Source organism: Pezoporus flaviventris, unplaced genomic scaffold (assembly GCF_033815535.1).
Source record: "Pezoporus flaviventris isolate CSIRO_AGI_PZ_B2104156 unplaced genomic scaffold, CSIRO_AGI_Pfla_v1 ptg000036l, whole genome shotgun sequence".
Classification (NCBI taxonomy): domain Eukaryota; kingdom Metazoa; phylum Chordata; class Aves; order Psittaciformes; family Psittacidae; genus Pezoporus; species Pezoporus flaviventris.
The window spans coordinates 28,268,954-28,291,688 of NW_026892584.1; the positions used below are offsets into that span (position 1 = coordinate 28,268,954).

General features: G+C 39.9%; 1 protein-coding gene across 26 annotated transcripts in view; it reads left to right on the forward strand.

Annotated features, from left to right (window-relative positions):
• NRXN3 (neurexin 3) overlaps positions 1 to 22,735 on the forward strand; it is a 1,041,771-nt gene that overhangs the window by 433,865 nt on the left and 585,171 nt on the right. For all 26 annotated transcript variants that reach the window (XM_061463692.1, XM_061463704.1, XM_061463706.1 and 23 more), the window contains one exon: positions 20,399 to 20,518. In XM_061463692.1, coding sequence (XP_061319676.1) covers positions 20,399 to 20,518 — 120 coding nt within the window. The remainder of the gene's footprint in view (positions 1 to 20,398; positions 20,519 to 22,735) is intronic.

Sequence of the window (22,735 nt, forward strand, 5' to 3'; positions counted from 1 at the left end):
TTTTAAATTGTTCATGTATACACATATTGTTGGCGACATGGACAGTGGGATTGAAGCAGCCTCAGCAAGTTTGCCGATGACACAAAGCTGTGTGGTTCGGTTGATATGCTGGAGGGAAGGAATGCCATCCAGAGGGACCTTGATACACTTGAGGGGTGGGCCAACACCAACCTCATGAAGTTCAACTAAGCTAAGTGTGAAGTCCTACACCTGGGCAGTGGCAATCCCAAGCATAGCTACAGGTTGGGTGGAGAAGCGATTCAGAGCAGCCCTGCAGAGAAGGACTTGGGGGTGTTGGTTGACCAGAAACTGAACATGAGCCGGCAGTGTGTGCTCGCAGCCCAGAAAGCCAACCGTATCCTGGGCTGCATCAAAAAGAACGTGACCAGGAGGTTGAAGGAGATGATCCTGCCCCTCTACGCTGATCTTGTGAGACCTCACTTGGAGTATTGTATTGTCCTTCTTATAAGAAGGACACAGAGCTGTTGAAGCAAGTCCAGAGGAGGTTCACAAGAATGATACAGGGGCTTGAGCACCTCCTATATGAGGACAGGCTGAGAAAGTTGGGGCTGTTCAGCCTGGAGAAGAGAAGGCTGTGTGGAGACCTCATAGCAGCCTTCCAGTATCTGAAGGGGGCCTACAAGGACGCTGGGGAGGGACTCTTCATCAGGGACTGTAGTGATAGGACAAGGGGTAACGGGTTAAAACTTAAAGAGGGGAAGTTTAGATTGGATATAAGGAAGAAATTCTTTCCTGTTAGGGTGGTGAGGCACTGGAATAGGTTGCCCAGGGAGGTTGTGAATGCTTCATCCCTGCCAGTGTTAAAGGCCAGGCTGGACGGAGCCTAGGGTGTCATGGTTTAGTGTGAGGTGTCCCTGCCCATGGCAGGGGGATTGGAACTAGATGATGTTAAGGTCCTTACCAACCCAAACCGTTATATGATTCTGTGTTGTGGTGTGTTCACTGCTGAGCCACTAGTAATTTTGTCAACAAGAACTTCTGTTGTCTATAGAGGATGTTAAACAAGACTGGTCCCAGCACCGATCCCTGAGGGACACCACTCGTTACTGGTCTCCAGCTGGACATTGAGCCATTGACCACAACCCTTTGTGTGCGGCCATCCAGCCAGTTCTTTATCCACCACGTGGTCCATCCATCACATTGATGTCTCTCTAATTTAGAGACAAGGATGTCGTGTGGGACAGTGTCGAACGCTTTGCTCAAGTCCAGGTAGATGACATCAACTGCTCTACCCCTGTCCATCAGTTCCGTAGCCCCATCATAGAAGGCCACCAAATTGGTCAGGCAGGATTTCCCCTTAGTGAAGCCATGCTGGCTGTCACCAAGCACCTTGTTGTTTTTCATGTGCCTTAGCATGCCTTCCAGGAGAATCTGCTCCAAGATTTTGGCAGGCACAGAGGTGAGACTGACTGGTCTGTAATTCCCCGGGTCATCCATTTTCCCCTTCTTGAAAATGGGGGTTATATTTCCCTTTTTCCAGTCATCGGGAACTTCACCTGACTGCCATGATTTCTCAAATATGATGGCCAGAGGCTTCGCAACTTCATTTACCAGCTCCCTCAGGACCCGTGGATGGATTTCATCAGGACCCATGGACTTGTGCACGTTCAGATTTTTAAGAGGGTCTCCAACCAGTTCCTTTCCTACAGTGGGCCCAAGGTCTTCATTCTCACAGTCCCTGCATTTGCCTTCCAAGACTTGGGTGGTGTGGTCAGAGCCTTTGCCAGTGAAGACTGAGGCAAAGAAGTCATTTGGAACCTCAGCCTTCTCCAAATCCAGGGTAGCCAGTTCTCCTGAGAGCTTCCTGAGGGTCTATGTTTTCCCAGTCTGTTTTTTATTTGCTATGTACCTGTAGAATCCCTTCCTGTTATCCTTAATTCTTGTGATTACTTTCATTTAAACCTTGTCCTGTGTGTTGCTGGGGTCCTTAGCTAATTTACTTCTTCCTGATGAGATTGGCACTCATGGATCACGAAGGTAATATAGCTAGGATTAATTTAGTTCCAGCAATATGCAAGCTGAGGACAAACAGGTCTATGTGGCCTCCCCATTTTGTATCTATGTATGGAACTTATGCACATTGCCAGTAGTTGCTTTCTTGGTAATGTTTTCTTAGCATGGTAGCTCATAATTTCTCCTGAATCTTGCATAAAAAGAGTCAGAGGCATCACTCATAAAATGAAAGCAACAGAGACAACGTGAGAAACCATTCTGGAACCATAGATTGCTCCCTGTTTTACCCAGTCGCTGTCGGGGATTAGAGGAGAAGCCGAGAGAGAGGTCTTTTAGGCCAGTTGACTCTGAAGAATGTACTGAAATCTCCCAACATATTTATTTTTTTCCCATGATATTTTTAATGACTCTTAACCATACCTTCACATTACCAGACATCATTTGTGGGAAATGTAACACTGATGGCACTAGATAAATAAACCACTCATGCTCAGAGTGATAAACAAACATTTATCTTTGCTTAACTCCCATTACAGAGAGGCATAGTATTTTGCAAGGAGTTTCTAATAACTGCTCTAAGGCGAGGAGTGGGGAGAATGTGGGGACTGCAGACTTCTCTACCGCTCTGTTCTGTAATGCCTCTGTAAAAAGAAGAGAAATGCCTCTGATTTAGTGTATGGTGATTTCTCCTCATATCTGTAGTGACAGGGTAGAGGAAGGCATCAGCTGGAGCTGTGTGTTTGTTGAGCTTTGCAAGTTTGAGTACATTTTGAAAGTTTCCAAGGGCTCATGCAGTCTATCCATAATGTTGAGGTATTCCCTTTTGAGCTTTTACCCCCACCTTATTATTTGATTCACTGACTTATTTTGAGGGGATATGTAAGTGGAGAGAAAATTCTGAAAGGATTTAAAATGATGCGGTAATCAAGAGTGTTAAATTAGAATATAATTGATCATGATTAATGTCCTTGTCTTAGTATACCTATACAACAGTTAGGATTCCCTTTATCTGTCCAGTAATATCCAGCTGATTCATATTCCATGTAGGACTGACTCAGTGTTCATGGACATGAAAGTACCAGTGAAAGGGAAGACTGTTATCAATATAATATTTCCAGGGCATTCTTTTGTCCTGCTTATTATCTGCATTTCTTTCCAAGAAATTCTTTAACTGGTTTTGTATCTTAATGCTCCCTACAATTACATTTCACAGATATTTAAACTGTTATAAATACATACATTGCGTCCAAATATTTCCATTTTTTAAAATATTTATAATGAGATTAAGGCTTCTTTCATCCTTGCCAATCTGTAGTCAGTTGCTAAGATGCTTTACCGCTTGGGTCTCTGTCATTTATGAATGAGAGAGACTGCATGGTGGGACAGTTCTGACCAGTTGTGACTCTGTTCGACATCCAGTGTGTTGCTCATGTGAACATAAGGAATACTGCACATAGAGAAGGAGGGGGTGGTAGAGAAATTTAAGGATCAGCACATCGGGAGCATTAACTTCGTTTCGCTTTGCATTTCCCCACCATGCCTTGCCATGCACATGCTTCCTTTGCTTCAGAGTGGTGGCTGTCAGAACCCTTCTTGATATTAACAAAAGCAGATTGAACCCAGACTTATGCTACAATTTCACCCCAAATATCAATGACAAAAGATGCTAGACCTATTCAAAGGGTTAGTTTTAGCTGTAGTTCCTGTCATCATGAAGCTAGATGTAAACTGAATACATAAAATACATGCATAGTAGGGTCTCTGGCCTAAAGTGAAGTGATTGTGTAGCATTTCTGCAATGTGCCAGAGAAGTGATTGTGTAGCATTTCTGGCTGCAGGATTGACAGTAAAAAACCCATCTTTCTTTGAGTGCACATAAATTCTGGGTATAACACTATAAATGCCTCCTATACTAGCTGTGGTCAGATGCATAAGTCATGTTACATTAATAAGGAGATTGATGCTCTCAGGAAGGAAATTGAAAACCGGTGCAAACAAAGCCTTGGTAAGGAGGTTTGGTCATTTCTTGGGAGAATCTTGCAATTTGACTTTAGAAGTAGTTCCCAGTATTTGCTTGGCATGAGAAGACTACAGGAGAAATGTGTCTCCCTGCTTTCTTTTTCAGAGGAGATCTGTCATGTCAGGTACACTGGAGATGCAGCCAGTTTCTCCTTGTATGGGGGTTTATGGAGAAATGGAGGTGTCCAGTCTTCCTCCTGCTGGGACTGCAATATTCATGTTTAATAACTGTGACTGGGGAGGGCTTGAGCTGAATCACTGCTGTAATGAGATGCACCCAGAAAGAATGTAGGCAACTTAATAAGATTACATGTTCAGGGGAGACGTGATTTCCTCTGTTACTCCATGCTAGGGTGCCAGTGCTAGGGTGCCAGTGCTTGGGCTGCAGCAGCCGTCTCTGCAGAGAACATGGATGAGGTACCATAGGAAGCGTTTTTGACACATCTCTCAGTATAAAGACCAAAAGAATCAAGATTAGTTTGGTAAGGGCAAACTCTCTTTCTCTACTGATGTTTATATGTAAAATTTACCTGTTTCTTTAGGGATCATTCTGTGAGTAATTATACTGTAAACATCCATACTATTTCAAGAATACATTCCAAAAGAATAACTTAGATGGAAAAGGCTTTAGTGTGTTGCCAAACATCACTTCTCATTGTACAGTAGAACTGCTGGTCAGCTGAGGCTCATAGACCTGAAGGTAATCAGGACCAGTCTTTCTGGGTGATGGTATGGACTTGAGATTAGCAGTTTTGGTATCTGATGCTAGAAGATTTTTATGTACGTTGTTCAGTAGATTAGCTAAATAAATATTGGTAGTCCAATATATGTAAGTCTGTAGTCTTTGCCTGAAGTAGTTAATTTTATATGCAGTTTCTCTGAAACAGAGGTTTTTGTCACAAATATTTTGTATTTTTTCATCAATAGTATTGCTGAAAGCAGCTGCCAAGTACTAGATTAAGTGCTTTCATTTGAGCAGTTTATTAGCTGAAACGTGCAGATTTATGTTGTCTGCATCTATTTGTGAATTTAGTTTGAACTTGGCAAGTGTTTATGAAAAAGAAATGACAAACAAAAATATTATGATACTTAATATAAAAATATTTTGACTTTTTATTTTTAACAATGTCTCAACATTTAATTTATTCTAAAATTGTCTCCTTTCCCACTCAGTGAAAGCACAAGCTTCTGGTTACCAGTAAACCAAAATGTTTTCATGGAACAGTTTAGGTTGGAAAGGGGTCTCTGGAGGTCTGCAGTCCAACTCGCTGCTCAAAACACAGCCAGCTTTTTAAAATTTTCCTTGTTCTGATTCGTCACTTCAGACCTCCTCCTGTGATTGCAGCCTTTCAAAGGTGATTGGAACTGTTCTTGCATTGACAGTGACTGGCTCCTTTAGTATATTTGGATGCAGCCTTTCTGGTCTCATGATTTTGTACAGGTCCGTCCTGGGTTCAGCAGTAGCAGTCATGTTTCTCCTTTGTGTTAGCTGGTGCAGTGCTGTGTTTTGACTTCCAGCCTGGGAACAGTGCTGGTGATACCGATGTTTTTGGTTGTTGCTAAGTGATGTTTACCCTGACCAAGGACTTTGTGAGGCTCATGCTCTGCCAGGGAGGAGGGGAAGCCGTGAGGAAGCAGAGATGGGGTGCCTGACCCAGGCTAGCCAAGGAGGTATTCCACACCACAGCACGTCATGCCCGGGGTGGGGGGTAACTGGGAGTTACCTGGAAGGACATGGGCTTCTGGGTGGGACTCGTCTCTTGGCCGGTGGTATTGTATTCTCTTCCCTTGTTATTTTCTCTTATCATTGTTGTCGTTGGTGTTAGCGGTGGTGATTTGTGTTGTACATTGGTTGCTGGACTGTTCTTGTCTCAACCCATGGGAGTTGCACTTGTTCGATCCTCCTCCCCATCCCTCACGGGAGCAGGGAAGGGGAGAGCCTGGGGGGAGGGGGGGGAGGGGGCCTCGATTGCTCTCAGCCTGGCACCACTCACTGGGAGTGAGTGAACAAGCTGTCTGGCTAGGGCTTAAACCACGACAAGGTCAGAAACTTCGGAGGCCTGAGGGCAGACCTTTCCATTGAATACCGCAGCAAAAGTGACATTGGCTGATTTCTTCAGCCATTTTCTGCTTTGAATTTTAAAAAGTCCATGCAGAACTGTTTGAGAGTTGTTTTCTGAGGGATAATTTTTGTTCCAATAAAACGAAGACATTTTCAGATTGGCTTGAAGTGATTTTCTTGTCCTTCCTCTGGTGTTGCCAATTTGTTCACTGAACCAAAAATGCCTCCTGTTCTTTGAGTTCTTGAACACCAGATATGATTTGTGCTGTGGCAGCATCTCTGTGGTCCAGTTCTTGGTCTGCATGCATGTTTGTATATAGTATGAATATTCACCTTAATGTCACAATCCAATAGACATGGTATATTATACTCTGTCGGCTAGCATGCTTCAGTGGATAATCAGGTGTGGCTTATGGGATTTTCAGAAAAGGTGCATTTTCATATCCATTTGTTTATATGCTGAAAGGATATTTCTTTATGTGTTGGTGAGACAGCAGATGTTTTGTGCATAATTTTTGACTACGTGGCTATTGCTTAGTTGAGTATAAAGTACTAAATTTGCTGATCCAGATGGTTGTCCTAGATTGGTGTTCCGATACAAATAGTATTTTTATTGTTCTTTGCATGAAATCATGTGCCTGCATTTGACACATCGTTAAAAGTCAGCAGCGGTATAAAACTAGAAACTGTTTTGCTATTTGATGCTAGTGTTACTGAATGAGAAATGAGAAATCCTTTAATTCCAACTCATTGCAGTAGTACTTGGTACTTCTTTTACTTTCTACCTACTTGAAATTACTACAGTGTTGTAAGTGGTGTTAAGAGTGATCCACTTGCCTGAAGGCTTGTACAGATGGCTTGGTGCAACTTCAGTTAGCTATTTGCTGTTAGGCATGCTTTGCATTTTACAAATGTTTAGCAACTTTTAAGAAAGGACTTGGGAGCAAATGAAATATGACACATCTATAAACAGTTTCCTTCCTATAAAATTGGAGATGAAATACAGTAGTGCTCTGTCATTTATTGAGACTTTGAATTTACGTACCTTTTTGCCTGATTTTCCAGAGCTATGTGCTTTATAGTTCCTGTTCAGCTCCTCTGAAAATCAAGCTGCCATTGACTTCATGCAGAGTGCATTTATTAAATGTGAACTGTTATCAATTTGAGATATAACATCAAGTTTTGCAGTGAAAAAGGCTCAGATCTTCACTTAATCTAGCTTTCTTCCATGGGAATTAAAAAATAGAAGAGGGAAAACAGAGAGCCCCTTTCTAGCAAGGGGGTATGGGGTATGGAGTGTGGGGTTGGGGTGTGTAGAATGTGATGCTGGAGCGGAGCAGTGCAGGGGCCACCGAGGATCCCCGTCGCTCTGCATGGCTGGAGTGTACCGCCACTTGTGAGGGCAGAGCAGGGTGTCAAAGCAAGGCAGCAGTGGGAACACCTTGTGTGGGTTTGCATAATGTGATGTAAAGTGGTCAAAAGTCTTCTGAAGTTCCTTTGAGGCGGTTTGATGGTACTTAAAGAGCAGCTTTGTGGGCTTGGTTTCAACCTTGTTTCCTTCTCTTCTTTCCCTTTCACCTTTTGGTACAGGCTACATGGGCGACAGTGGAGATGTCAAAATTGTTACTTGTTCTCTAGCCACTGAAGTGCTTTGATAGCCTATGCTGCCAGTAGGGGAATCGGAGAGAATTAAGACTGAAGTTATGAGAAGAGCACCCAGATTAGTACTTTTTAAGCATTTTTCTATGTTAAAAGTTCCTTTAACCACTCATTGATAAACCCCAGGCTGTTGATTGGGGAAAGTTTCTTGACCTCAGTTTCATACAGGCCATCCAGCTCCTTCTCAGAGTGATGGTTGGAATTGCTGTACTTGACAAAAGCTACCAAACCAGCTAGAGGAAGGAGTTTGGGAAGAAGTGATCTAAAAATTTCATTACCAATGCAGGTTAATTTCATTACCAATGCAGGTTAAACAGAATAAAAACTGCAAAAAAAAACAGAATAAAAACAGAATAAAAACTGCAACAGGCCATCCAAATTTGGCCTGTGGTCCTGCAGAGTATTACGGAATGCTTTCTTTTAGAAGACTGTAGTAGGATCAGACTAATATAACACTTGCAGTGTAAAAACCTGACTCCTTAAGAACCAGTACTTTAAACATTTGAGAACAGGAGCATTCTGAAGTCTAATCCTAATTCTTCAGGCTTAGCTATTGCCTTGAATAATCAGTCAGACCCTTACTTCCCCACATAACTAATGTTCCCAGGGGTGTGATGAACTAAGTGATGACGTTTGTTTTTCCTGAATGATTCTGCTGTGGGACTGCAAATCTCATTGAATCATCCTAAGGTGTCTTATCCTTATTTAAAAACAAAACAAAAAACACAACACCTCCCTCCAGCAAAAAACTCTTCTTGAGCAGAGTGCTTATTCCTCATGAAATTAAGGGAACTGTATAGAACATAAGATTCTTGCCCTGTATGGTAATTTCAATCATCTGTATCTTGGCACCCGGTAGCACCTGGTGCTATGTCCTGGGAGTCCATTTTCCTCCACTGATTGACGCTCAAGTCTCTTCTAGTTACAGTAGCGCTTATCTTGCACTGAATCCAGAATCCGTAGGTCCACATTTTAAAGAGAATCTGTTAATGTTCTGCTGCTATGATAGGTTTTTAAATAATATACTTGCTGATGATATGGACTAGATAAGTTGTTAGTGGTATTACAGCATTTGTTCAGCATAGGATCTGAATGCTTTCTACATATGCATGGATTAATTCTCACGGTGCTCTTGTGAATTATGGAAATGAGAGAAATATTTGTTTGTTCAACATTGCAGAACACCAGCTGTTCACTGGCTAGAAATAAAGACATCATGAGGAAAAATACATAGGGAGAGATCAGTGTATAATCTACCCAGCCATGTAACAACCTCTACCTCCTTTCCTAACAGACAACTGAAGTAAATAAATAGGCAGGTGGGGGAGGTGGGAATGATTTGTATTGATTTTTAATGCGCGTCTCCTAAAAGGCAAAACAGAAGCAACCTTTTCTCAGAGCAAAAGAATGCCTTTGCAAACTTGTGATGGAAAACTAATTCTGCTTGTTACTACACTTTCAATTGAAAGTGAAACTGCCAGAGGGATGTTTGTGTCCAGCTGATGCCATTAATCAGATTCTACTGTTTTTACAACTTAGCCAGAGGCCAATATATATTATTGCTTCATAGTCAAAGAACCTTATTGTTAAAATGTCTTTGGAACAACTTGAACTAATACAGGTAGATTATTTTGTTTCTAAAGAAACTTTACAATGTTGGCTACTGCTACTACTGTTTTAAGTATGGTGAATAAGGATTGATAACCCTTGTAACCAAGATGCCTGATGAGCATGCACAGGCATCACTTGATCTCAGGAGGTATAAATTCATCACTTCCTTCCTTGTGGTCACTTCATTATTTGTACTCAGACGTTGCTGTCAGAGCTCTGATCTTTTGAAAGTGAGCATTAACTTCTCTGTGTGTTGCGCAAGAACAAGAGACCCCAAAATGCTAGTGGTACCTTTCCAGGAATAAGTCTACTTCCTGGTGGGAAGAGATCTGCTGACTTTCCTCTTTCTCTTCATGTGTGTCTGGTTTAGGATGATTCTAGCAATGCTAGAATTACATGTTGGTGTTGTATGAAACAGGTTTTGTATGAAGATATATACATGTGACTTGGGAAGTATGTTTCAGAAGAGGGATGACATCAATTTGGACCATAGACACTGTCATTGGAAGCCCTGAGGGCAGAAAAATATGGATATGTTTAAAGCCACAGATGCTTAGCTTTATCATTCTCCCCCCTTCTTCTCCTAGGGCTTTTTTTTTTTTTTTCCTTTACATGCTCCTTAGCTGACATGAAAGCTGTGACTTTTAAACTGAATTTCAAAGGAGTTCTCAATGTTTGCCTCAGATGTCATCTTTATCTGTAAATCCTCAGCTGTCCTTCAGACTGTGCTGCTGATCACTCAGCTTTCCAGAAGCATGTGCTTCTTCTTTGATATCTCCTTAAAGCTAAAAAAGGAGTCTGTTGCCTATATGTTTGTGTACCACTTTTCATCCTTCTCACCTGGGTTTCTCAGTTCAGGTGGAAGGAACCAGTGTTCTACCAGCAGATTTGAAATTGGTGGTGTCTGTAAAGCATCTGAGGAGGATTTTCATGAGTGGATATAGACCTTGTTGCTATTTCTCAGATGGGTTTCTGCTAGCAGAGTCCCAGTTCTTTTAGGAGTATTCATTGTGGCTACTGGTGAGAGGTTTTTGGGAAAAGAAGGGTTAAGTGGCATTAAATAAATTATTTGCAGATAGATTTCTTACTAGTTTCCTGGCTGCTGCATGTGTCGTAACTTTAAAATCAGTAGTCAGTGCGGATCTGGCTTCCAAATTTTGATCAGGTTTGATCAATTTTTGCAAAGTTTACTAATGAGAAAGGAAAACATTTAGTCAAGTGGATCCAAACCTTTGCTGTGACACTTCTGGCAATGCAACTTTATCTCAGTTTCAGACTCATAAAATGTGGTCAAAAGTATCCCTCAGCCTTATATTGAGGATGCATTAGCATTGTAGTGTCCTAGAAAAATGGGGAGTTACATAGATGCTAAGATGAAAATGAAAGGCTTAGAAGATAGCAACCCAAAAGAAGGATTTAACTTACAGCTCAAGAAAGAAGGGGCATTTGGTGGGACTGTTTTATGTCTCTAGTCCTTGTATAGGTCAGTTCAATAAAACTGTGCCATGAATGTTTTTACTGGGTCATAATTGTTATCTAGTATGTAACCTGGAAATGTATTGTCATTACTGAAATGTGGCTTAACTAAAATGGGTAAAATACATACCAATGCCCTATCTATGAAATACCAGGAAGAATTTCAGTCAAGATAGTATTGCCTGTGTTGCCACCTGGTCACCTGGTTGCCGTCTTGTTGTACCCATTCCTATTTAAGGAACAGGAGAACAGTCAATAACTCTTCAAAAGGTAACAGCAGCTAAGGTCTCTGTTCTATTTAATGTGAAAGATACCTCTTTGAGATGATTAAGCTTTTAAATGCCTTTAACATTAAACACTCCACTATGCACTACTGATTCCTCAGCTATCCAGAAGCATTAGCTTCTGAAGCAAGTAGCTCCTTAAGCAAAGTAAAGAGACTCTTGCATGTACGTTCAAGTACCACTTACTTCTTTCCATAGTTTCTCACTTTAGGCAAAGGGAATCAATGTGCATTACCAGTTATGCACAAGCAGTTTACCAGTAACAACTGGAACACAATGTTTCTACTTACAAGTTTTGGTTGCTGTTTGTATTTGTTAATAGTACGATTTATATGCGCAGGATGTTCTCCCTCCTGGTACACATTGGGTTCTCAGTAGACTTATAAATACTGGCTAATATACAATGGAGAACTTAAAAACTACTTGGCAGGCACCCTAGATCAAAGAAAGAGTGGTGAACTTCAGAATGCAGGTAGCATTGCAAAAAGAGAACTAAACTTCAAAAGCGTATGTGTTGTTTTACAATCCCTGCAGAAGACTGAACTTCTCCCGGGTTTGTAATCATAATTTTTGTGATACTGATTGTTTTTAGAGAGAGGTTGAAGTTGGTTCATGTCACAGCCCTAGCAACCACAAAGATAACTGTGTATATCTGTAGCACCTCAGGCACTCAGATGCCACAGGGAAAGGTACCTTTATTGAGAAAGAAATTTGGGTCCTCTGAATGTGTGATGCTGCTGGCCTTTGCCCTTGGTGTCTGAATAAAGAAGTGGTGGTGGCAGGACTGTTTTCTGTCCTTACACTGTGCAATCAGTGAGGACCATGCCATGTCCTAAACAAGGGATTTGTGGCTTGTTTTTTTGGTGGTTTTTTTGTTAGTTTGTTTTTTGTTTGTTTATTTTTGTTTTTATGCAATATTTAGGTCAGAAACTTCAGAGACCTGGGTGTTTCCACCACCTCACCTCTCTGTTCAACTGTCAAATATGTCTTTGAGAAAAAGGAGTCTCTTTCTTTGCCATTGTTTTCTGTATTCTGAAAGAGGGGGACAAAGATGCTATCCTGTTGTTAGAAAGTCATCTCCGATCCTTACCTGAAAGACATACATGTGCAATGTTCAAATGCCTTATGCACTGCATTGCCACACGTCAGCTGATTTGTCTTGCTTTCTGATCTTGCCTTTCAGACTTAGATGAGAAATAGCTGCTATTATATTTCTTCCTTTTTTTTTTTTTTTTTAATACACAAACCCCTCTACAACAATAATCAGAAAATAAGCTTCACCAGCCTGTTCTAATGTAGTTGCTTGCTAACATAAGCAAAGAGCTTTTGGGGGTACTTGGTTTAGAGAGTCATATGTTTGATTCATATTTCTTCTCCTGAGATAAGTAGTTTGTATCTCGTCCAGGCAGTAGCCAGTCAAATTATTTCCTTGCCATTGCCTCCATGCCTGCAATGATATGTGATATGACTCACTCCAGTTATCTGAGCCTCACTTGCAGCAGCTTTTTCTCACTATCATTATAATGAAACCACTTGCTTTGTAGCATTTATGGAAATATTTGAAACACGAAGAGAATCTCCAGTTGTCTCACTGTTGGTAGCCAGTCCACCTATGTTTCAAGTAAGGTACATTAATGGGGTTAGAGAGAAGCTGCTTGGTTTTGGTACCTGGGCATAATTGTTGGTGTAATAGTTGATTTAAAATTCTGTCCAATGGCAAAACTTTTGAGGTTTTGCATGTTTTTTGAGCCATAGACTCATTTCTTGGGTGCCGAACTTCATCCATTAAATGATATACCTGAAATAAACAGATATTTGCTAATATGATGGAGAATCTGGGTTGAAGTTCTAGAGTTATTTTATTCATCACTGAGGTCTGGCCATCTTCAGAGCAAAATATAACAGCAGGTGAAACTCTGGGAAGCAACGCTTTAAGCACTGTAATTCCTTTGTACTTGGGTAAAACCGTCTAACCAGCAGCTTTAGTGAATGTGGTTGTCTCCCTATAGTGGCTGCTCTCTGTAGTCCCTGTGGTAGAACCTGCTGTTGCCGTGTTGCCGTGTTGCCTGGTTTACACTTAATGACTCTCTTGAGCTTTCCTTTCTAAAATCCAATGTGTATAAATATATCCTTAGGCGAATTGTAGATAAGTCACAATATAGCAGCTCCTGAGTTCTTTATACCTATGATGATCCGTTAGGAACATAAGTATATGGTGTTCTGGCCAATGTGAAGTGTTTCATATGAGAGCTGTATCAAAAACTAAAGATAGAGCCAGTCTTACTGAAATCACTTTGAAGTTAATTTAATTAAACTGTTGTGATTCTTCATTTTAAAAGCATGTATCCTTGCTTATTTTTTTCATACTTCCATGTCCTTTTTTGACTTCCCTGCTGGTTGTCAATATGCAATAAAATCCCTTTCCTTAAAAGTAGAAATAGCTCCCTCAATGAAAAAGAGAAACCATCTATTACCATAAAAAATGAACAATACCTTGAACAGATAATAAAAAATTTTATTTTTAATCACTGAGAACTTCTCCATTTAGATTGGAGTTGAAACTTTTGGAATGTTTTCAAAGTCAGAATAAAATTTTCTTTGAAAGAACTGAAGCATACACCTGTACCACATATGCAATCAATCTGTCTCCTTTTTTGTTCTTAATCACACATTATAGTCCCATCAAATGAAGGGCACACAAGATAATTTCTTCACTAAGTAAGTTTTCTTTTAAGAGCCTTACGAAAAGCTGCAATCATGTTGAATTCTGCCTGAATCCATCTTTAATCTTCTTACAGTCATTGGCCAGGATGTCTGTAAATGAAAGCCACAGTCATTCAATATGGTGCTACATGAATTTATAGCAAAAAGCAAAAATGCATTTATAGCAAAAGCAGGAACAATTTTATTTTTTGGTAAGGGATTTCTTTTTTTTTTTTTTTGTGTGTGTGTGTAAAGGCATTTAAAAAAAAGATTGTATCCAACTGGGGTATGTTTCTGAAAGAACTAAGATGGTGGTCTTACTACTTGTTGCTTATTTGCTGAGTTAATTCTATGTACTTAAGTAGTTTGGCTGTTGGAGGGGATTCTTTGCACTTGTGAGACTGATTCTGTGGGTATTTAAATCATTTTATGTATGTGCTTTTTTTTTTTGCTAGACACATGTAAATAATTACATTTGCTTCTAGGTAAGCTGTTGTAAATCATACTCAGTGTTATTGATTCCCCAATGAAGCCACTCTGCAAAGGTGCAAACATAACTTTTCTGTAGGCCCTGCTAAAAACATTTGTTTAAGAGTATACTATGTTTTGTTTAATGTGGGGTAGTACATGGAGATGATCCTGTTCCTGGAGGAAATGGAAAGATTGGTGCAGGTAAGGTGGCGAGTGAAGGTATTGACTATAGGAATAAGCAACTGCTTATTCCTTTTTGGAAACCAGTGTTCCCTGAAAAAGGGGATTCTAAAACCTGTATATGAGCAAAACAAGTGTGTATGTATGTGAATGCATTGATTTGACTGGGATATCTACATAAATGTCTGCAATGTACTTAGACTCTGGGGTTGCCAGTTGCTTCCTAGCAATTAACAATGCTCCTGGAGTTAGACAGTGGCTCCTGATCAAGAAAAAGACCTTCCTAAAACACTTTGTCTATGTTAGTGCTGCCTGGAAAAAAGTAAACATTTACACTACTGACTTACATTTAAGCAAGACCAAAAGGTATTGAAGTCTTTCAGACCAATTGCCAGCTCTTCTTTAGAGCCATCCCTGTGTTTTGATAATCACTCTGGCCTTTGTAGGAACTTGCTACATATCAGGAAGCCATGAAAGTGTGTGAATAATTGTCAGGTTTTTGTCCTTACACGCAACTCCACCCTTGTCCCTTGTTCAAACCTGCCTGTAGAAATTGTGACTAAGTATCTTTGAACCTAGAATATATACTGCCTATCTTTTGAAAAGACAATATATGCATAGAAAAACATATTTAATATGGTAACAACTACATAAAATGTCTGCCATATGACATAACCATGCATAATTATTTCATGTAGGTTACTACATATCTAGTTTGTATATATAAGATGATTATTTTCCAAAGCAGTATTAATATCACTGGGGATGACAAATAGGAAGGGCATTTTGGTATTGAACGAAAGTAGATGTAGAGCAAAACATTTTGATGTAGTGTCTTTGAGTGATATTATATTAACTACCTAACCTTAATTATTCTCATGAAATTTTTCCAGTTCTGTCCTTCGGCTTTGTAGCCTCCCTCCTCTGTGCCATATTGTTAGGGCTACAATGAAGAATCCCACTCTACAGCTGCACTAGTCACATCTGAATATTCTTTAAAGAATCACTGAATAATGTCTAAATGGAGTAGATCAGTTTCTTGTAAGCTTTGAGAGAATCTGTCCACCTTGTCTCATCATTTGTTCTCATGTTTCACAAATTTGTGTGCACACTTTTTTTCATAGTGAATCATAACTTCTCTGGTCATTATGTAAAGGTATAAGTAAAAATAACTAAGTCCTCTTCCCACCCTACCCTAAAAAAAGGTAAAGAACCTTTTCCTTCCCAGCCTGTCTCTGTCTTGAGATGCTAGTGGCATTCCTGGGGGATGTTGCCCTGTTTGAGACAGACACAAAAATCCATCTTGCCACTGAAGAAAGCTGAGATGGTAGCTGAGCATTTTAATTGAAAAAAAAAAAAAAGCAGATAAAACCTTTTTATTGCTACTGAGGGTCTTCTCTAAAAAGCATTAGTATATCACTGTAGAATTATTTTTCATTGTAATTGCAATGAGAGAAGAGCTTTTTCCATTCTCATCAATCTGGAAATGTCCTTTCTGGTTGTCTCTTCTGCTGTTCTGTAGACTTGAATGTTGGACCTGTTCCATAATGTTGGATAAGATATGCAGTAATGAAGATAGCCTGGTTTTATTAAGGTTATTTTAATCATATAAATGGATCAGATAATGACAGTCTGCATGAAGGGTAAAAGCACAGGTTTTGATCCACCTGTGAGGAACTGCTGAGGAGATTAACCCTCTTTCTCCTTTGCATTTCATAGGAAGGAAATTCTGTGTGCTGTTAACTGCTGAGAGAGGGTAGCAGCTGGTGTTTCCAGAGCTGTTGTTTTAACTGCATCCCTCTGACCAGTTGTTTGTTCTAAATGAGTGAATTCTTGAGGGCCAGATGGAAAGCAACTTGGCATTTTTAGAAGGCATGAACTGCTTTTTGATTCTTTATACTTTGGCATGTCTAGTCTTGGCATTTTTATATAGTCTATTAGGGCCAAGATATTAATTAGCAGCAGTGCACCTTTGATATAGAGGTGATGACTGGGACACCCTGGGCAGATTGGATGTAGTTCTTCTACGTTTGAAAGCATATACTAATTGGTATCTGAACAAGATACACACAAGTTTTGAATAGATGTCAAAGGACTCATGGGGAGGTAAGGAAGAGTCTCTGCAGCTGAATTAAGTAATATTAGCTCAAGAAGCCTGGACTGCAGTTGAACTATGTCCAGAACATGGGGATGCCTGAGAGGTATTTTTGCTTCTGTTTAAGTAGTGTTTGCCACTGCAAAGCACCAAAGGAATATGAACTAGTCTGCCTCATTTGAGTTTGAAAATGAGAGGTAGTGATCAATTCTATATGATTTATACAGTTCCTTAGAGGGCATTAAGAAGGGGAGTAGAATGACCAAGAAGGCTAGAAACCCCAACAGAGGTGATGCTCTAGCAGCTTTACTATTATTTGTACACTAGAAACTTTCTTATTTTTTCCTGTTAGGCTGTCTTTTGTTATGCATAAAAAAATAAATAAATTGCAGAAATTACCTAATGCCCAAGTGCCATCTCATCAAAAGTATTACAAAGTATTCCTAGGCATCCAGCTCGTAGCATTGCTGCAGGAATCTTTTATCATAAAAGACTGTTGCACAAAGGGAGGATGTAAGTCTTTTGACTTTTTTTCTCTGTCAGGTGAATCTTTTCCTTTGATTTCCCCCTACATCTGCATTATTCTAGTTGAAGAGTGTTGTAGGTGCTGATAGCTTGAGAGGAAAAAATAAACCCCATACTCACAAAACTACAAAAACCCACCAGCCTTAATTTAAACACTTGGTTCTGAGTGTTTAGCTGTAAGACCACAGAAATGGCTTACTGGGTGGGAAGGAGACAGTACTTAGGGAAAGCATTATCCCTCTGCTACATGTTGCCCACTCTCTGTTTCCCTTAGCCTCTACAACTGTTGGATTAAGAATCTTCAACACATATTTTAAAAGTCTGATCAAACATTAATGTCTACATAATACCAGCACATATAGCAAGCATGCTCAATGAACTAAAGATTGTCATCCAGATGCAGGAGTTCCTGGAACCACTCAGAATTCAGTGGGAGCTTACATAGGGAGCAGCAATTCATTTGCACACTATCAGCTGGAAAATGGAGGCACAATTTTGCTGCTTTTCAGATCAACCCACCTGCTGCATAAATATCTTGAAAGCATTTGAAAACAGTTAAATAGAGTAAAATAATGTTTGGTTAACACTTTTTTTTTAAATTCAAATATCTTTGGTTTAAACTTACCCACATGCTCTTGAGCGTGCTCATGTATTGAATTTTGTATGTAGTGTTACTTAGGTAGCAGTACCAAAAGAAGCTAGTTCCCATTGGATACAAAACAGAGGTTTGAGAGAGAACAAAAGTATTAAAAACTCTTAATTTTTATTTTTTTTTCTGATCAAATATTAAATTGGCTGATCAAGAATGGACTTAAATAACATGAAATAGTTTTCATCTGCAGTGCTTGTTTTTCAAGTTTATTAGCCCAAACTATTGACCAGTTACTTTTAAACAGGAATCTCATTTGTAGACAACCTATTCATTTGGAAAAAGAAGTTGGAAAGCTGAAATTTTTTACTTGTTTATTTGTGAACTGGTTAAGTTACATTTTCTGAGGATCTAGTTGTATAACTTCTGTTGGTGTCACAGTTTTGTTTTAAAAATGTTACAGTGGGCATCAAGATAGCAATGGCAAGCCAATTCCCCTCGATTTGACTAACCCCTATTTTGTCAGGCTAGGGTTGAAAAGTGGGAACTAAAAAGCCAGCAATTGCTGGCATTATAGAAAACACACTGGTCCAGATGAACTCCTTTATCTTCCTACCTGGGAAGTGGCTGTGTGGAACTATTGTAGCTGGTGCAGTATATTTTGAGGTAGGCAATAATTTTGCTGGCCATCCAGAGACATCATTTTGTAACGTGCTGGCATGCACTCACTGATGTAAATTTAGCATAACTTTCCTGGACTCTATTTATTAGAGTTTTGCTTGTCTGGCTCCAAAGAACTTAAGCTTTTTGGCCGTGATCTGGCTACTTTGTACATCTGGATTTATGTTCGTGGTACAGCGTGACTTCAGAACATGAGTGAGGAACTGCAGAGGTTATGGGTTTCTCCTGTTAAGGAGATATTCTCTGTAATTGCAATATATTACTCCCTATTCTTTTAATCCATGAAAAACTTTTATTTTTTGGGTCATTGTAGAAAAAACATTTTTTTTCTTCTTGCTCTGTGATAAAATTGGTTAGCAATGTGCTTTGTTTGGAGGGGTATTAAACTTGTTTTTTATGACATGAGCTACATGATCCTCCAAGGAGAATAAAAGAATTCATTTTGCTTTGGTCTCCTTCCATAGGATTCTCTTACTAGACCCGTTATATCCTAGCTGAGTGAGGCGCCACCTTCTTTGTCCATGTCCCACCCTCAGTAAGAAGCGGTTAAGGTGATGTTGCTAATTAGGCAGTGTGTATACTGTGGGCTATGTAAAGTCCCTGGACATTTTTCCTACCCAGTCCTTCACTTCTGTCTCACTCTGGAATATGCTACTCTTACTTGCTAGTCCACACCATGACACGAATCGGGGTGGGTGCATCCCCTTGTATAGAGTTTCATTTGAAGACATGTACATTTTATTTTGTATTACGTAACCAGTAAAAACCAGTCAAAATAAATGCTGTTCTTGGGCTATCTGAATAAAAACATTAATTTGCTTGTGTGGAAAAAAAACCCAGAGAAATAATTGGCACGTCTGATGTTATTGAAACTGATATTAGTTTAACCTCAGTGCAGTATACAGAGCTGTAGCAGTGCCCCCTTGTTTCTGTCCTGTCTACAGTGTGTCTTGCTTTTTCTTTCTTGGGTTCCCCTTTTGCCAGTTTGGGCAATGGGCCCAGACCCGATATGCAGCAAGTTCTGCTGTCCTCATTCTGCATTCCTCTGATACGTCTCTGTCAAAAAACACTCTAGTACTGTACTGAAATGAGCATAGACGCTTTTAATTTAGCACACACCATCATTCAATTTCACTTACCATTTGACACGAGTGAGGTGGTCCAGTCCTGTAATTTGAACAATTAATGCTTTAAGTAATTGCTTGTCAGCTGTGATGGGTAAGCAGCAATACTGGACAAATACGGGTAGCACAATTCTGTTTTTCCAGGAGCATTGTTTGCAAGGGCAACTGTGTTTTTACCTTTTGGAGAAGGGCTTCTCTTTCCTTTTTGGCATGTAAGTCAGTGGGTAAAGTAAGCCAGTCTCCTTTGCTAAAGAACCTTAGAGCAATCAGCCTGGTTGGTGATTGGTTATCTTTTCAGTGGTTTAAAATCTTTTTTTTTTTTTTTAATTACAGGGTTTTTTTGGAGGGGTAGGGTTTGAGGATTTATGGGAGGGAGTGGTTGGTTGGTTGGTTGTTTTGGTTTTGGGTGGGGTATTTTTTTGGTTTGGTTTGGTTTATTTTTTTTTTTTTTTTGAGACTGAAAGACTGAAACCAATCTGGTGTTTGATACCTCAGTGTTGAGGCAGCAATATGATTAACTTCGAAAACAGCCCCAAGCACCCTGGGGCTGTTGTAAATCCGCAGTCATAGGAGAGCAAAATTCTTCTGTAATGCCTCCACTCTAGAGACATTTCAGTCACCAGCTTGCTTTTCTAGTACTGCAGTGCCCTGTACAATGGGTGTTTGGAAATGAGTACCGTAGCACAAGAGAGATTTCTACCCTTGTTTCAAATGCATGTGACCTCTGGAGTCTGTGGAGGAAAGCACTTCACAGAGTGGAAGGATTTGTGACCCTGACTCTCTCTGGGCTTGGAAGGTGTAGGTGTGTGAGGACTGGTTACAGGTACACTACACAATCTATTTCACAATAGGACACCAGGTTGATTTTGGTGACTTTTCCCGTTGAGTAAAGATTAAACTAATTGGGGGTCTGGCTTTAACTGTCGTGCCTATCACCATCCCCAGGCAAGGGACCTGAAACTCTTTATGCTGGGCAGAAGCTCAATGACAACGAGTGGCACACTGTCCGGGTAGTTCGACGAGGAAAGAGCCTCAAGCTGATGGTGGATGATGATGTAGCTGAGGGTAAGTGTGGTGTGTTTTTTGGTTGTTATTTTTGCATCTCTGTTCCCAGCCTCTTTTCTGCTGTTAGACCCATTCTCTCTGTTCTTGTGTGTATTTCTCCTTCCCCCTCCCTCTCTTCCTTTAATTCTTGTATATTTAGTAATACTATGTTAAAAACTAATGTTCAGTTCTGAGATGCTAGTTGTTCTTTGCCAGCACCTGAAATCTCTGTAACAACAACACGAAATACAGGATTAGGGGACAGAGGAACTTGCACATTCCCGAGAATGCAGAGGAGCTAAGCAGTACTCTTTCTTGTGCCAGACTTCTTTTGGTGTGCGCTGTGAGTATACCTTACTCCTTAGCTGCAGGAGTAAGAGCAGTTTGTTCCCAACTTTGTGCTAGGAGTTAGGGAGGCCCCTGACTCATACAGTGTGGCAGTCCTTTTTTTGTTTTTGTTTTTTTTTGTTTTGTCTGTTGGTGGGGTTTTTTTGCTTTTTTTTTTTTTTTTTGTTGAGCAGCTTTTTGAGCTCCTGCTTCCTTTTGTAGAGAAATGTTGTTGAAGGAGTGAATAAAAGATCAATCACTCGGGAAAGCTGGTTTCTCACAGGTTATGAGATTTGCATTGAAATGATCAAGGTACTTCAGAGTGGTCTTTTTTTAACCTCAAAATTTTTGAGGTGATACTTTTTCTGGTCTGTTTCCCCATAGCTGCCAGAGCCAGGAAGTTATTTTTCTTTTTCTGAAGGTCTGTAGTTCTCATAGCTGTATATAACTGTAGGAACTGAGTTTTTAAGGAAAACAAAAGCAGTCTGAAGGCTGATAATAGAATCACAAAGAATAACCCTTGATGCCACACTGATACAGGTATGTTCATTTAAGTTGTGACCCGAATGCTGACATTCTGTCTTCTGAGTAGCTTCTCAGAAGGCAACTAAAAGTAACAGCTGCCATAGGGATTGCCTGAATACTATATCCTATTATGTACATTTTATTTAAGAGGGAACTTTATGAATTAGTGAAAAATGCTGGTAAATGCTTCATGCCAATTATTTCTGCATTTAAGAATAATTCTTTTGGATGTGCTTTTTTAGCAAGCACCATGAGGTGGCACTCAATCCCCTTTGAAGCCTTCTGGTTTTGAGTTTTTTTGGTGGAACGGAGTTTATAAATAATAATGATACAATCCTATACTAAAATAGGATGTGCATATGTACATGTATATGAATTACATAATTAAGGATGCATTACAGCTAAAAATATCTGTTACAAGAATGTCATCATGGCAAAGTCAAAAGTCAGAAAAGCCAGAGTTAAGACTTCCTGTGCAATCTGCATACTGCTTCCTTGGGTAGATGATACAGTCTTCAACGATGTGGTCACATAGATTTTTCCACAGGATCCTTGCTGTCTTAGGCATAGATCAGAAGTCTAAATTAGGCCCCCAGTAAAAATAAACAGCCTATTTGACCGCCACCTTCTTTCCTATTGCTTGTTTAGAACAATGCATGGCAGCTACATTTTGCTTGAATTATAAAGCAGTTAGGTTTTTTTTTTCTTGTTGTTGTTTTGGTGGTTTTTTTTTGTTTGTGGGTTGGTTTTCTTGGTTTTTTTTTTTTTTCAATTTATTTGTTTATGTGTTGTGTGCGACTGGTGAGGATGTTTATACAGAACTAAGAAGCTGTAACTGAATTTATTCCCATGTCTGTGTTATATGAAGTGAACAGGCATCTTTTTAATATTTTACAGGTTTAGAAACAAGGCACCAGATTAAAGCTGGATGTATTTTGTGCCAGTTTGGCATGGGTTTTCAGTCATTTGCATGCACAAATATACAGAGTGTCTGTAAATTGGATCCTGCAAATTAGATCAACCCTGCTTCTTGGAGAATTAGGTTTAGACAATTAATGGCCACCTATGAAAAATTTTTAATGAAGTGACTGGCTTGGCTTCCTGCAGGACATCTAAGGAAGAGACAGAATCCAATTCCCCTGGACAGCATTTTGCTGCTGAATCACAAAACCTTCCTGCCACATTCCCCCTGCCTCAGTACAGACCTGAGAAGGCCAGTGATAAATGACACACAAATATAGCAGTTACTTTCATCCCCACAACATCTTGCTAGCACCTAAATACTGCTGTGGAGGCTGGAATTTTTTTGTCTGCTACCACATGAACTAAAGAGCTGCTGATTGCTGTAGTAATTATAATACTTCATAGACAGCACAGTGGAGAAAT